General features: G+C 38.1%; 1 protein-coding gene across 8 annotated transcripts in view; it reads left to right on the forward strand.

The window, feature by feature from the left end:
- The window catches only part of ENAH (ENAH actin regulator), an 88,745-nt gene that overhangs the window by 41,544 nt on the left and 32,608 nt on the right, over positions 1–14,593 (forward strand). For 4 of the 8 annotated variants that reach the window (XM_088161123.1, XM_088161127.1, XM_088161128.1 and 1 more), the window contains exons 2-4: positions 1,993–2,158; positions 3,540–3,717; positions 14,273–14,284. In XM_088161123.1, the coding sequence (XP_088017249.1) occupies positions 1,993–2,158; positions 3,540–3,717; positions 14,273–14,284 (356 nt within the window). Of the gene's footprint in view, positions 1–1,992; positions 2,159–3,539; positions 3,718–7,932; positions 8,150–14,272; positions 14,285–14,593 lie in introns of those variants that run through there. The other 4 variants (XM_088161124.1, XM_014877426.2, XM_014877427.2 and 1 more) reach the window with 2 other exon arrangements.

A 14,593-nucleotide genomic window follows, 5' to 3' on the forward strand; every position in this document is an offset into this window, starting at 1 on the left:
ACATGACTGAGTAGAAGTTACTTTTTGGCAAGAACTCTGCAAACCACATGGCTCTGCTTCCAAATCAGTATCTAGGTCCTGTCACCTATGGTTTATCGTGCCTGTGATTGGTCCAAATTGAAATATAGCAAAAATCTATTACGGGTTCAGAAGTTTTCCAAGTTTACTGTCAGGCATTTTAGAAAAACCACTACAATTTGTCATGTACTTTGTGAATGGTACAGAATGTTTCTAGGTTTGAACTTTAAGATGTGTGCCAAAATAGCTAAAAATAAAGAAATCCAGTAGGTTCTTGAACTGCCCTCTTTCCAAGTGAGGGAACCGTATTTCACTGTGGCATACATTTAATGGGACTGTGAAATGCCCAAAAGTTGTACCAGAATTTATTTTCTTTGCATTTAATCTTTCTTCCTGGTTCGGATGTGGTCCTTCCAGTGTAAACTGCAAACTATGCTTAGAAAAGAAGTACTTTAGTTATGTTATATTATGACTTTAATATCCCTAAATTGAACTAGAAAAAGAGCGATCTAATTAGAGGTTGTAATCCTGTTCTGATCTGGTTGAATAGGTGATGGATTAGAAAATGTGCATTTTTAAAACTAAGAACCTATTTCCTCGTTTGATCATGACCCTCCCATGTGCATGAGAGGCATGATCTCAGTATTCTCTCTTCTCCATGAGCCTTGAAAAGCATCCCAGTGTTGAGCACTTTTCTATTTGTTAGAATGCCATGGAAAGTGTGATAGAAATTGATTCTGTTTTCTCAAAAATGTTAGTATTGAAAGTTAGCAAAACAGCTGGATGTACTTCAGAATTTTCTTGTGTTCGAAGATGTGAATTAGTTACTGGGAAAATTCAGTATGGTCTTTGGAAAAAAACCCCAACAAACACACACACCCCTTCCCAGACCAACCAATCCATAAAAACCACAAAAAACCCCAAGACAGATGGATGGGGGAGGCAACCTTTCCCCCTTTCATAAAATATGAAGAAATAGTCCTTTACTTTCCTATGAAGGATTCATGTCTCTTCAGCCTTCTCAGTTTTCCAAATGGCAGGCCACATTCCTTGCAAGCCAGGCATCATGTGCTTTCTATAATATTGGATGTGCTGGAGTGGTATGTTCAGAGAATCTGACTTACTGATAAGAAATCATTCCTTTCTATTTTTATTTCCTGTCTGCATTTGGACATTTCCCGTAAAGACAGCCTGCATGGTATCACCCTTTACTCTCCTAATAAATAGTCTGTTTCTGTTATGGTCTGGTTTCATGTGTTTCTTTTATGATGACATTTAGGATATGTTCCTTTTTAATTTCAGGCTGTAACTCAGTTTCCAGATGACTGGTATAATCAGGAATAGCTACAGATAGCAATCTCCTGATGAATTTTTGCACTTTTTGGTGATCAGGAGAACCTTTTCTCAGGGAGAAAATGTTACATCTGGGTGTCAACTGTTGTAAAATGTGTCAAAACCAAAATGCAATTCATTTATAGCTGGTGAAATTTTTGTGCTGGACTTTATTCTGTGTGTTTGTTCTCTATATGTTAAAAGGTGCAAGGGCCTTCCAATTCTCATCTCTTGCAGAAGTAATTTCCACTGGGAAGTGTAGATTGTATGAAGCTAGTGCAACTCCAGATTCTTTGCTCTTTGCAGAAAGCTTTGTATATGGTTATGGCATTTAATTAAAATTCATGGCTGATGGTGAGGAAAAAGGAGGGTGAAAAAATCTGTAAGGGGAAACAGTGCAAAAAGAAGAAGTGAACACCTTATTGATCTCTTTGATTCTTTCAGAACGAACACATATAAGCAAAATGTCAAAGTTCTGGTTGGTGGTTTTGTATTCAGAAAGGTGGAGGTTTCAGCAAGTTGCCAGGAGTATTGCATTAACGTTTTGGGTTTTGTTTTTGGTTTTTTTTTTTAAAGTTAAGCAGAAAGGTGATACTTTGCCACAAATAATTTTATTTTCTCCTCCACTTTGTATATTAACAGTGAACAGAGTATCTGCCAAGCACGAGCTGCTGTAATGGTCTACGATGATGCCAACAAGAAATGGGTACCAGCTGGTGGATCAACTGGATTCAGCCGAGTTCACATATATCATCACACAGGCAACAACACATTCAGAGTAGTGGGCAGGAAGATTCAGGATCATCAGGTGAGGAAATCTCGGAAAATTTAGAGTATTGGGTCTTCAGCAAAATTATGGGACCAATAAAAAAGAAATCGCATTTTTAAACTGGAGTAGCAGAACTTTTATTGCTTTTTCCCTGTGAACTAAGCACTTTGCATACCCCCAAGGCAATAGTACTTTTGCCATTTCTTCCTACAGATATCTATTTAAAGGCTAGTGGTGTACACAGAAGTCATCTGGTTCTTTTTAAGTGGCAACCTGAAAGCTTTTCTCCCCCACTCTACTCTGTGAACTGCAGCCTGTGTAGATACCAGCAGTTCTTTTAGCTCTTCCCATCTCACGAAAACTTGGATGCATGAGGTCTCATTTCTCCAGATTATTTTGTTCAAAAAAACCTTCTGATATTTGGTAGTGCTGATCATCTACCACTTTAAGAGAATGAGACGGGAGTGACAGGGGATTACATCTTAATTTCCTTGATGAAGTTACTGGATCATGATTAAATGGCAAATTAGCACTCTGTCTGTAAATGTCCTCTGCCATGTGATACTTGGGATGGGGTTAAAAACCTAATCTTCTGTTTGAGGAAAGCTTCTTGTATTTGTTTCCCTCCTTCCCAGCATTTCATAGAATTCTTTTGGTCAGTTCTTGGTCATTTATCACACATCTGAAGCCTAGATAATCTCCTCTGTGATTTGTTATTAAACACTTACTCCGAGTAACAAACGGTCTCTGTGCATTCATCTGAGAGCAAATGTGGGGGTTTTTTCTCCCATTATTCAGCAGAAAAAGGTGAGATGATATACTTACCCAAGTGCAATGGGATCCTCTTAGTGGATGGCTTGTAGTAAATGGTTGCCCTAATAGCTCGAATTTATCATCTTTTGTGTGAGCCATCTTGCAAAATGATACCCTGTGATCCGTGGTACAAATCCAGTAAACTGCTGCTGAAAGCCCTGCAAGCCAAGGCGTGCAGCAGCCACAGGGAGAAGGTGATAACTTGGTTATAAAAGAAACGTAACAAATACCCTGTGAAATTCATGGGAAAATGAGTTTGAGTTTCAGATGCATATTTCACATCAAGTAATCTGCTGCTGGAAGTCAGAGCTGTTGATATTACTACATTGCTGTTACAAAACATTGCTGCATCTTTTGAAGTGAGAACACTTAAGCTGCAAAAGTTGATACAAAATATTTCATTAGTCCCCTTGTGTATTCCCATCACTGATTACAGACGGTGTTGGAATTAAAATTGAAATGGTTATGTGCTTTCAGCATTGTGTTTCACCGATTATGGGTTGTGAATTAACCCGTGTGGTGGAGGAATAAAGTCTACCTAAAACTGAAACTTCTGATGGAACAGCAATTTTAAATATAAGTAATTTTAATTTTTTTATGATTATAGGTGGTAATAAATTGTGCCATTCCAAAAGGGCTGAAGTACAATCAGGCTACACAGACCTTCCACCAGTGGCGTGATGCTAGGCAGGTGTATGGTCTGAATTTTGGCAGCAAAGAAGATGCCAATGTCTTCGCAAGTGCCATGATGCATGCCTTAGAAGTATTAAATTCACAGGAAGCTGGTAAGAGTCTCTTCACTATTTATTTTCCCCTAAGATTGTTCAAATACAGAAAAATTCAAATGTTTGTGCGTAAAAGTCTGTAAGTCTTGTTTCTAATTGTTATTAAGCCTCTAAGTTTTAATTATTAGGGTGTTTTGTCTAACTAATTTCTGCTTCTTAACAGTGCTTCTCAACTCAACTAACATCTCTGTAATTGCACTTCCTAGCAAGCAAATCAATTTTCATGTTTTTCTATATTAGATACAGAAACTGCTGGCTTTGCCTTTTTTTAAGGAAGCAAAATAAAAACACCTGCCCAAGAGGCATGTACCTTGTAACAAGGATACTTTCCAGGATTTCTAGAGACATCCAGGTTCCTGTTGTGTGTTGGTATTTTTGCTTCTCACTGATTACTGGTTTATTATAAAAATGTGAAAATTCTTTTTTCTCCAATCTTTGATTTTCCTCCAAACTTTGAAATTCAGGTATTCTTACCATACAGAGTTTTCTAGCTCAGAGACCTTGACTCCAGGGTTAACATTCAGATGAGCACATATGATTTAGACTGTAATTTCATTTGTTTGAAGACCAGGGTGACCTAGGCTTTAAAACAGTGGTGGAAAAATTCCTGCCTTTCAGTCTTCTGCTGATATCTGTAACATATTCTAGATAGGCTCTACAGAAAATTGATCAGTATAACACTGTGACACACTCAGAGGGAGTTTCTTTTAAAAGACTAAGAGTCTTTTGTGTTCTTGTAATCAAATAGAATTCTTTTGTCCTCATTAAACTTTAAAGATTGCCCGTGTAACAAGAGACAGTACTTGTGTGCCAGTTTGCTTGTGTAGACGAGAGCCTGTAGATAACTATGCTAGGGCTGTCTTAACTACAGCAAAAAAGGTGGTTTTATAAGTTGTTTTTTATTCTGGTAGTCGTTTCAAGATTTACCTTTTGAAAATAAGCTGTCTAGACTGTGGATGATACATTCTGCAGTGCTTGCATTGTTATGCAACATAGGAGGCCAAAATAGAAATGGTAGCTAGAGTTAGGAGGTTTCTTTTTGCCTGCTAAAATAACCCAGTTGTGATTCCCAGTCTCCTACCTCTCAGCTGGGTGTTTTTTCTTCTAAATCCCTCAGTTTTGCTTTCCCTAAGGGTAACTCAATTGTAAACTTTTCATGCATTCTGGCTGTTCATCACCTGTCTCCCAACCATCATGCAGTGTTGGTTTGTACTCTTTTGATGAAAAGGCCTGATTGGTGGTAATTACCACAGGTTTGAGGGGTTTAAGTTCTTTCCCATTTCCTGTACTTGAAGAATTTGTTACGTGTTTCAGTGTGTATATATGCATATACATATCTCCATAGTCCAGTTAAACTCCTCATAACACAAAACCTGAGCTGCTAGAGAGGCTGAAATTACATAGGCAGGCATGGCATTGCTTATTTTTTACTTAGACAGTGTGTTCTTATTTCATTTTGTGCCTTGTGATTTGTCTAATGATTCGTTCTCTTGCTGCTTTATGCAAGGTATTTGTGCATTGCTATATTGTTCAGTAGTAGAAACTTTATTAAACAGAGGTGCCACTTCCATTTGTAAAGACTGGGATAAAACTAAAATTTTATGACTGTAAAATTTCATAACTGTGTACGACTTATCACAGCCTGGTTGCAGACTAGAGTGCTGTTGTCCTTTGGTTTGTTCTCAACAATTTTGAGATGGACGTGAATGAAACTGTTTGAAAGTGACTGGGTGTAGCCTTTAAGTTTTCTGAATTACAGGATTGTCACTTTGTTCCTCCTTCTCGTGAATTTGATTCTGTAGCAGCAGGCACAAGTCAAAGTGCATTAATTAGCTGCATCACAAGCTGATGGTGAGCACGGGAGATAATTGTTCTTCCCTGGCTCCTGTCAGCCAAGGGCTGTGGTGGTTTAAGATTAGCTGTCACCTGTGTCACAGGTGCTCTAGCTCCAACAACATGGAAAAAACCCCAAACCTTAACATTATCAACGTCGTTTCAGCAGGTGAGCAGTTTTACACTACTGCTTTAAAGAAAGTCCCTAATAAGGCACAGGAATTGCTCTCTCAGCCTCATATCACTTCCAGACAATGTTCAAAGATAAATGTTCATAATGTTTCTGTGTTAGAGTACTGTCAACAAGTGTTCCTAAATTATATCAGCTGGGAAGTTTGTCAATGTAAGATCTAGATGTATGATATAATGTATGATTACTTAATTTTTCTGACCCGTATCAGTGTAAGAAGTAAAAAAGATCAAGTATCTTTCTGAACATGCTGCTTCAGTAATGGCATTAGGTTACTAAGTGGCTTGCAGTTTAGAAACAAACTAATTGTGCTCCTTGTTCTAAGTTCAGTGAATTTTGTTTCTCTCTAGTTGGTATAATTTTCCTAAAAGTGCAGCTAGAAATGAATCCTTGGTGTTAGGTTGGTTTCCTCCCCCCGCCCCAGCATCTCTGAAATAGATGAATATTTACTTAGACAGGTCACTGTCTCTGAGGCTCTAATATTAGCTCTTCATTTTAGGAAATGGATTGCATCTGCCTCCCTTTTATAAACAAATTTCTTTTTCTGAAAAGGTGTTGAGAGGGTATGTGTCATAAAATCAACTTACACTCATATGTGATGATCAATACATTATATATGGTTAGTTTTCTTTCTTTCAGTGTATCTGCTTGGCTTATAAAAATTTCTAACACATGCAGTCCTCACTGGTGTTTTGATGTTACTGCTTCAAAAATCTGTACTTGAAGATGACAACTTGTCTCTATTAGTTTAAATAAATTGCTGTGTTTCCTAGTGTATCCAAAACGATATATAGAATCTCCAACTCAAAATAAAGAAATCCCACATAGATAGCTTCCCTTTTATTCTAGAATTACGTCCAGTTAAAGTTAGATTCTTGCAGTATCCTTGCTTTCTGCTGTGCTTTCTCATTTTGGCAGTTTCTTTTATTAGCTTGCTTATTCTATGTTGGATTTTATTCATAAAAGGAAAGCGGTTTTAATGTTAGCTGAGCATACTATTTAGAAATTCATAAAGCTGTAGATGAATTTTAAATTTTATGCAAGGGTTCACAGAAATCTAAACGACTTCTGAGAGATATTAAAGATTAAGTTGTGTACATCCTTTTGGTTTGCAAGTCAGCTGTTGGGTATGGCTCTCTCTCTATTTTTAAAATAAAATTAAATCATGCTCTCCTTCTCTTGCGTATATTTGAAAAATGTCATTGATCTTTTAGTTGGCATCTTCAGCTGTTCTACTGGCTGCTGGCATAATTGGAGGTTGTTTTATTTAGGATCTCCCTCTAGTGGATCTGCTGGAGCGGGGCACCACTAAGCTGACAGGGAGGGGCTTTTTGTCCTGATGAGTTCAGAATGCAGAGTGAAAAATCTCTGAAGTTAAGAGTAAAAAGGCTTTACTGCTAAAAAAAACCAGTGATAATTTGTCTCAAAGGATTCGGAAACAATGGCTGCCTTATCAGTGAAAATGCTGCAAATGCTCTGCAGATTTAAGATTTTATCCTCCCCCTGATCAGATGAACGTCCTAACTCCTCAAATGGTTGAACTCTGTTTATTTAAATAAATGTCAAAGTGTTTTAGCTCTGTTCTGGCTTGAATGATTCTATTAGCTAACCCTATTTTCCTGCTAGCTAGTTGGGCAGATTGTAGGCAACCTGCAAATCCAGAAAAGGATGCAAGACTGCATTTTGTCCTGGAATTTTAAAGAATTAAATACTATAGATTCCTGCCCCACATTGTTTCAGAAATGCATTAAAAGTGAACCAAGGTTTTTTTTCTGGCACTCATTTGGGAAAATTTTGAAAGGCTTGCTACTCATTGCATTAAATAACTGTTTGATGTGGCCAAAAGTGACACCTTCATCTAATGACAAGTGCGTGTCATCAAGTTTAAGAGGTCAAATGAAGAGGATTTCTGGCTCTAAGGCTGTGTGCAGTGTGTTCAGATATTCAGTAATTGGTCTTGTCTGGAGATGATGGCGTGCTGCAAAGGTTTTGCATTGCATTACAAAGAAAATTTTAATATCTGCATTAAGTAGGGCTCATTGTTGCAATCAAAGTTGCTCTGAAATGAGAGAAAAGCTTCAGCAGAGGGAAATTAGACGGCTGAGAATTCTCTGATGTGTGAGACAATGGATGATTTCTTTGAAGGAATAAGGTCACGTAAGGGAAGCTTGTTGGGAGGAACAAAGGAGTATCATACCCAGTTTTGCTGCAAAAAGCACCTTCTAGTTCAGCTGGAATCAGTGTTCCTTTGTGTGGCATCTGTCTTCAACCTCAGGAAAGCCTTGCTAAGAGAATAGGAAACTGAGTGTGAGGTTTATAGATGTGTAATTTGCATCTGAGGAGGTCCTCGGAGTTGTTTGTTGCAGAAGATGAAAGTGGCGAAAGAACTGAAGGAAGGATGTCGCAACAGTAAATAAGTTATTTTAATTCTTTCTAATAGAATTACATAGATGTAAGATTTGTGATGTTTTTTGTACTAATATGGAGCAGGTTTGTGTTGGTTCTTGGAAAGATTTTGGAATGTTCTGAATATAAAGGCAAGGTCAGGATGGGCTTCAGTGAATCTGTTTTAGCACTGCCTTAGATCACAGCTTAATTCATAGGAAAATGGGGAGCAAGAAAAAGAAACGTTGTTTTTTTTTTTTTTTTTTGTTTCCAAGGTCTCATTATTTTGTTCTTCTGACCTTGGAGGTGTAAAAGCCCCTGTGGTTCAAGTTTTTTGAATTCCTCTTGACTAACTAGAAGTTAGGATGTTCAGTTATTAAATAAGCAAATCTTTATTATAGCTGTATATTGATGTGCAGTCCTTTGTCTTTCAGCAGGGATAGGTGATTAAATCCTTGCTGATAGGGAACTGCACTCAAATCATGGATTGAATAATTTAATATCTTTGGGAAATGCAAACTGAAACAAAAATTGGGGTTGCCTAATTGAAATATATAGAGAGACTACAGAAGACTGAAATAAGAAGAGTATATGTGGAGCTTGGGGGGTGCTTTTCTTTGTACTGTTTTGATTCATGTCATGCTAAAACTTGTTTTGGGAGAAGAAAAATTCTGCAGCAGTGAAGTAATTATGCTGTACCTGTACTCTTAGCAAGCCTTTGGAACAGGCTGTCAGCACTCCCTGTCAGAACAGGAGTAACATGATGGTATTTTTATTACCTATGTTGTCAAAAGTTGGATAATATCTCTGGTCTTGCTAGCAAAATTTTTCCCTTCCTTTTAAATGTGGGATTGATTAAAAAATGATTAATTTTTTTTTAGGTCATTACTAGGTGCTTATAATAGCTATTACTGATGAGGTAATCCTGATGTATGTACCAAAATGTTGACCCTGCATGAAGTTCTACCTGTTTATTGGGACAGAGTATTTCCTCTTCATTGTAATTGCACATAAGATTATTGAAAGCATCATCAGTGTTAGTTGTGGTGTTTGGAAGTGAAGGGAGGGTTGCTAAGTTTTCAGAGTTATACAAAGTTTTAAGGGTTGCCCGTGTGGTGTTTCTAATTTTTTTTTGGTTATTCAGAATTAGTGGTGTATAATGTGAAAGCATTAAATTTTAGGTGAACATCCTGAAGAATTTAACTAAAATCTGTTAGCTGGTCTAAACTGCATGGCAGATATAAATACAAGTGCATTAATTTATGGATAAAGTTTTGTTTAATAAACATAGAGGAATGTCAGCATATTTTACTGTTGAAGGTTTATAGTGTTGTCTTTAAAAATATTATCAGTAGAAGTTGTAGATGGATTAAATCTGCCTTTTGGGAGCAGGATGTTTTCATAAAAGTCATGAAGACAGTTATGAAATACACCTTGGTTAGACTAATTTCTGTAGTATTATAACCAATAATGACAGTCATCACCTGTAACATTGCTATTTAAACAAATTTTGACACAGCTAAGGGTGGAAGGGGAGCTATAAATAGCCCACAGTAGATGGTATTGATGTATTTAACTTCAGTACTTGCACCTTTAAGTTTGTGATACTCTAGTTTCATCAAGCAGCCCTAGTTCCGTGCTGGTGAAGCTCCATGGAAGGATGGCAGAGGGAAACTGGGAGCTGCTGAGGTCCCCCAGCACACTGGTGCTGAGCCAAGCCTGGCTCCCAGGTTATCAGTGCCTGGTTTCCAAGGCTCTGCTGGCACTGATAGGGGGTTCTGCTGGCACTGATAGGAGGCTTACCTCTACTTAAATTCATGAGTGTTTTAATGAATAGTTTCATTATTCTTGTTCCCTTTTATAACCTTGATTGAGTTAAGAGAGCTTGTGGATTGAAGTGGAAAGAATTTACTTTCAAGTTTGGAGTGATGAGTGACTTAGCTGAAGGTAACTCTGAGTGAGGAAGTAGGTGTTGGAAGGGAAGGGAAGTCTTGGCTGGAAGATGATTCACCCAAACAGAAGTACTAGAGAAAATTTTGTCACTAGTTAATGCCCTTGTTTTTGGCCATCATAGTCTTGCATATGAAGCCATAACACGTCCAGGGTTTGGTTCTGCTGAAGGCTGGTTAGCAAATCAACCCAGACTTTGTACTGGCATGGCCTAGAGCAAGATAAGATCTGAATGGGAAAAGGAGCTGGAGACACGTGAAAGAGAGATACTTCACCATAATTGTTCTTATTGCTTCCTGCACAGATCTCTGAAAAGCCTGTTTTCCATTCATTCAGAAAACCTTTAACCATTTAGTAAAACACCTTTTTTTTCGTACTAAATTCTCGTATACCCTAACAAAAATACGTCTTTTTGGCTGTAGCTTTGAACCCTTACTTGGAGTGTGGGCTTTGCTTAGTAGGAGTATTCAAACTGTCCTTAAAGAAAACATTTCCTAAAGATTGTAATTAGTTTGTATCATATACCTGTATAAATAAATTTACTGTCCACTTTCAGTCTCTGAAAAGACTTCTAAAAGACAAGTCATATTTTGATTTGGGTGTCAGACTGTGTAATTGGAACACTGCTTAATTTTGGCACTAACATACTGAGAAGTGAAAGAGTGGAAATTCTTAGTTACTGAGTTGTTGTTTATATAAACTGTTTCTCTGGGGAAAAACTGGAGATCTTCATTCACCTCAAACTAAAATTCTTGTGTGTGATAGCTGACCAGCTTTACTAGACTTATTCAAAAATTAGGGCTCGTCTTTTACTGCTGCACTCTGAAGTACAGTAATTGCAGCAGTGAGGTTTTCTGTGTGTTTTTGCCTTCTTGAATTAGGGCATGTGGGGTTCTGAGGAAGATTTCATGTGATCTGGCTGTCCCTGGTCCCCCCCAAACCCCATTTCATGCATCCTTATGTTACCAGCTCCCAAGCAAGCCTGTCCAGCCAAATGAAAGCACACACTATAGCTCAGTGTATAACTTGCAGGACCTGTGTTGTGCCACTCTTGAACACCTGATGGTTGGGGTTTTTTAGGGCTATAGCAATGTGGTATTTTCAATATCAGCCAGTGTCAACACTGATAATGTCCAATGCAGCTGGCATTAAAAGAAGTGAGGTAGGGTGTGGTGTGACACTCCAAAACAGAGAAGGTAACTGAAAGAGTGAAGCAAGAGGAGCAAAAGGCATTGAGGACAAACCATGTGTTTGCTTTCCCAACTTGCCAGTTATGCTTTCATAGGGCTGTGCAGCTGAAACTGGTTTGGCTTTTGAATAGAGATAGAAAGTAACCAGTCAATTAGGGCTGAAAAATTAAGGAGTTTGATGAACTATAACTCTGGTTGTGGTTTAAAAGGGTGATGTTGATGCCACCATGATTGTGTGAGTGCCTGAAGAACCAGGTCTAGCTGTTATCTGGCTGGTGGAAATGCTTAATGCAGGCTTTTTTCCCTGGCATTTTTAATGTGCTAGATTTCCAGTCCATCTCTCACCACACAGTTGCCTGAACTACTGTAGAAGAAGGGGGATGCAAAGGTGAGAATAAGCTGAAAAACAGAAAGCACTGAAACTGGAATGGCTGCTGAACAAATTAGTATGAAATTATATCCTCTATTTGTCAGAATGTGCTGCAGAGTGCACCATCTGTGCTTTTTTAGAAAAAGAGAGATGTTAGGTTTTCTTTAAAACTCAGAATGAATAGACCATTCAGCCTCATCTCTCAGTTGGCTTATATTGGCTTCTGAAGATAAAGTGATCCTGTAGGAGGATCAGAGTTCTTTTCCAGGCAGTATCTGAGTATTTCTCGTGGGGGTTGATGTTTCTGAGGTATCCTGAAGTGTTCAAAAGCCTCTGAGACAGGTTTTTATTAGCTAGTTCCTGTTTATTTAATATACCACCTGTCCTGCTACCCAGGCAGTTGTATTTTAGCAATGAAGTGGTAGTCTTGGCTTGCTGTAACAAACCTAGGATAAAACATACTTTTCCACTGGCATGTACCTTTGATTTCTAATGTTCATTAACAGGGTGGCTGCAGAGGGAAATTTCCTGAGAAAACAGGATGGATGACTTAAGAGCTGAACTTCCCTTTTTTGAAAGCCTTTGGTGTACTCAGGTTGCATTTCCTTGAGGCAAAAATGTCTAAGAAGTACTGGAACCACCAGGTTCACTGCCAGCAGGTGATTGTGTTCTGTCTCCTGTGTGCACAGCTATGATAGAAGCCCATCACTGGGGTAGGCTGGCCAAGCTAAAGCTGACTTGGCTTGCTCACCTTTGCCTTGTGCAGAGTTGATGGATAACGTGGTTTTCTGAAGGACAGTGCTCTGGAATGAAGTTTGAGACTACAAGAACATGTTCTGTTTTAGCTAGGTGTGTTGGAAGAGCCAGGGCATGTGAAGTTTGGTGTTTGCTTTCTGGAGGTGTTGGCTAAAGAAGGACTAAGGTAGAAAGGTTAAAGAGTGGTGGTCTGCATCCAGCTTCTGCAGCATAATACCTTCTTCCAAAAAACCTGTTAAATACTCTTAAAGATTAAATTGGTGGAAGCTTGAACTTTTAATTTCTACTGCATTTTCAGTACAAAATAGTTCTGGTTGGTATATGGGCACATTGTGACCATTTCTTTCTATTTTTGTTCATCGTTATTAATTTTTAGGTCAGCGTGTTTCGTTCTGAGGAATAGGACAGGAATTTCATCACATATCTGATACTTAAAGTGTTGCTTGCAGTTTGCAGCTCAAAGCTGTGAGCCTTCACTTACTCCAAGTGTTCTGTTGGGCATGGCAAGCAGCAGTGGTGGTGTTTATAGCACCTTTAACTGCTGCTGGATTGTGTCTACTTGTAAAAGTCCATGAAAGGCTGCATCCTGGTGCAGGCAGCAGACAGCCCAGCTGCCTGGGAGCTGTAGTCATGGCTTAATGGACATTACAGCTTTCCACCTGTCACACAGGGCAGAGGAGAGGGAGGACATGTATTTTCTGCTTTAAAACTTCTGTAAGAGTTTTCCAGATGAGCCATGTGGCAGATGTTTCTACTTAATGATAATTTTAATAATTAATTTATCATTGCAGTTAAATGGTTTGCATTTAAAGTACTATAGGTTTTATACCTGTGGATGTCTCTTGGAGATACTTCAAGCAGAAATAGTACATCCCAAGCAACATCAAGCAATTAGGTATAAGGGCCTAATGCTTGCTGAAAGAATAACTAAGGAAGACATCACCTCTGTAGTACATTGCCTGTTTTTGTCTTCCACAATTAAGTTCCATTACTTTTTGTAATTGTAGGCTACACAGATACTGTGCACTTCTATAATTTTCAGGATTAAAGAGCACAGTGGACTCAATACTGAGGCATTCTGAGGAAATGAACCTTTTTGTAGGGCTTTTAAACAAGGCATTTGTTTGTTGTGTCTCAAGCAAATTGCCTGTCTTTTATGTGTCAGCGTATCACACATGGTCTTTTTATGGGTCTGGGTGACTTTCACAAGTTCAGATAGGAGAAAATTTTGCATTTTGATATTTGAGATGGGAAGATCTCATTACAACTCCATAACTCTTAACTAGTTTGATGGAATACCTGTGAGAAATTACTGCTTTGCTCTTGGACGTTTTCAAAACTTGACATTTTAATTGATTTTTAGTTCTTGTTTCTTATAAATTTCATCATCTTGAGCATAGCTATAGTCTGAATAGTTTCTTGGATTACTGCCTGACAGCAGCAGTGCATTCATGGTCTCCTGTATTCCATTCCACACTTTGTTGTTCTTCACTTCTTTTTACAGTTTTGTGCTGTAAATGCATTTGTGATTAAAATGGTAAAGTTTTTTTTGTTTCTAGAATACAGATCTCGCATAGACAATTACTTTAAAGTTGTATAGTTTGGAATTTCCCATCAGTAAAGGCTAAAGATGATTTTGCATGACCATCTCATGTGCTTAGCAGAATTCACAGTTTTCACATGTGCTATATGCCCCCGTTCCTTTGGACACAATATTTACCTATGCAAAAAAAGGTCTTTGATCCAAGCTGATGACCTGAAATCTGAGTAAATGTAGAAACATGCTTTGTCTTCCTTCTCTCAATGTGGTGATATGGTTCTGATGGTTTTTCTCCTGTTCTTTTGTTTTTTTCCTTTTTCTGTTTTCTCCCCCTTTTCCAGTGTTCTATTTAGGTGAGTGTTTTAATTTTTTGAGCCTTTCCTGCTCCTCCAAGAGTACTTGTTCATTGTTTTAAGAAAAATTCAGACTTGGAGTGCTTTTCAAAGCTTTTGTCAAATTCCATCTTATAGAAAGTTTGTTTTGCATTTCTGTGAGACCTTTCCATCCATGTGAAATAAATTCATTCTGCAGATGTGTGAGGTAACATTGTACATGCGTGAGGTTGCAGTTTTTATTTGCTGCATTATGTTGTTGAGCTTGTTTGGCTTAAAAAGCAGAAGTGAGCAGTTCTTAAAATGTTATGTGATGGCTGGCCTTTTTTC

The sequence above is a fragment of the Sturnus vulgaris genome, chromosome 3 (genome assembly GCF_052056855.1).
Source record: "Sturnus vulgaris isolate bStuVul1 chromosome 3, bStuVul1.hap1, whole genome shotgun sequence".
Classification (NCBI taxonomy): Eukaryota; Metazoa; Chordata; class Aves; order Passeriformes; family Sturnidae; genus Sturnus; species Sturnus vulgaris.